The sequence below is a fragment of the Merops nubicus genome, unplaced genomic scaffold, assembly GCF_000691845.1.
Source record: "Merops nubicus isolate BGI_N331 unplaced genomic scaffold, ASM69184v1 scaffold32728, whole genome shotgun sequence".
NCBI lineage: Eukaryota > Metazoa > Chordata > Aves > Coraciiformes > Meropidae > Merops > Merops nubicus.
Window position 1 is genome coordinate 2,115 of NW_008625651.1, and position 1,690 is coordinate 3,804.

A 1,690-nucleotide genomic window follows, 5' to 3' on the forward strand; every position below is an offset into this window, starting at 1 on the left:
TTTGTTCAACCTCCTACAACTGACCTCAGCCCATTGCTCCAGCCTGGCCAGATCCCTCTGCAGAGCCTTCCTGCCCTCCAGCAGATCCACACTCCCACTGACTTTGGTGTCACCTGCAGATTTCCTGAGGCTGCATCCCATCCCCTCCTCCCCTTGCGTCCCCCTTACACCGCTGTGTCCGTCTCCAGCTGACTGTCCCCTCTGGTTCCTTGTGCCCCTTCCTCCAGGCGATCCTCAACAACATGCGGGTGGAGTGCAAGTGCCACGGCGTGTCGGGCTCGTGTGAGTTCAAGACGTGCTGGAAAGCCATGCCCCCCTTCCGCAAAGTGGGCAACGTCCTCAAGGAGAAATTCGACGGCGCCACGGAGGTCGAGCAGAGCGAGATCGGATCCACCAAAGTGCTGGTGCCCAAGAACTCCCAGTTCAAGCCGCACACGGACGAGGACCTCGTCTACCTGGACTCCAGTCCCGATTTCTGTGACCACGACCTCAAGAACGGGGTGCTGGGCACCAGCGGCCGGCAGTGCAACAAGACCTCCAAGGCCATCGACGGCTGCGAGCTGATGTGCTGCGGCCGGGGCTTTCACACGGACGAGGTGGAGGTTGTGGAAAGGTGCAGCTGCAAATTCCACTGGTGCTGCTCCGTCAAGTGCAAACCCTGCCATCGGGTGGTGGAGATCCACACGTGCCGGTGATGCCCGGAGGGGAGCACCCGTCCCTCGCCCTCTCTAACTGACCCTGCTTCTCCCTTGCCCCACAGCCAGGACTGAGGAAGGAACCCAGACGCTGCAGGGAGAGCGCAGCTCTTTACAGAGACAGAGCCCCAGAGGAAAACAGATTTTAAAAGAAAAAAGAAATATTTAAAGTTGAAAAAAAAAAAAAAAAAAAGATCATTGTTGACTTTTTGTTTTGTTTGTTTGCTTTATTTATTGCTGCAGCCAGAGCCCCTCACTGGCCCGTGCCTGCTCTGGGCAGCTGGCTGCGTGGTGCCTGCTGCCCTCGGATGAGCTCTGGCTGCTCAGGAGGTGGTTAAGCCCAGGCTGGCACTGGGTGCTCAGTGTCCCCTGTCACGGTTCCTTTTCTTTGTGGAAGGCGTGTGCTGAGCATCCCCGAGCACTGCTTGCCTTGGCTGAGCCTCGGGAGGGGATGGAGTGCAGCCAGGGTGAGCAGCCAGGTGCGTGGCAGAGGACGGGCACCCAGTGACGTGGTGGCACTGTCCCCGAGAGCTGGGCTCAGGGCAGGGAGAACCCAGCCAGGGTGAGCAGTACAGGAGGGGGACGTGGGACACTCCTGCCCCGAGGCCCCTCGATGGCCTCCTGGGCGGTGGATGGATTTTGGAGCAGCTCCAGTGGCCACTCTGATTTACAGAAGCTCCTCGGCGGCTGCCCAGGGCTGCTGGAGGACGCAATGTTCCCACCATGCTCCTCTTCCCCTTGCAAGGCCCCTTCCCCCCTCACTCCTCCAGCATCTTGTTCAACTGGAGACTGGGAAGAGGGTCCAGAGAGGCCATGCTACTTGCAATCCAGTGACTCTTAATGGAGCTGGGAGCTGATGGGAGGAAGTCCCAAGGGATTTTTTTTCCTCTGACCCATAACTGCCCCCAACTTGTTTGCCAGCATCCCACCACCCAGTTTCCTCTTCTTCCTCCACATGCCTGTTCTCCACACCCGGTGAGGACTCAGGGCACACC

The 1,690-nt window shown here is 59.0% G+C and overlaps 1 protein-coding gene across 1 annotated transcript in view; it reads left to right on the top strand.

Moving 5' to 3' along the window:
* The window catches only part of WNT4 (wingless-type MMTV integration site family, member 4), a gene marked incomplete at its 5' end in the record, with an annotated part of 1,887 nt that extends 1,016 nt beyond the window's left edge, over positions 1–871 (top strand). The window contains one exon of the mRNA XM_008945755.1: positions 228–871. Coding sequence (XP_008944003.1) covers positions 228–695 — 468 coding nt within the window. The remainder of the gene's footprint in view (positions 1–227) is intronic.
* Between the last annotated feature and the right edge of the window lie 819 nt (positions 872–1,690).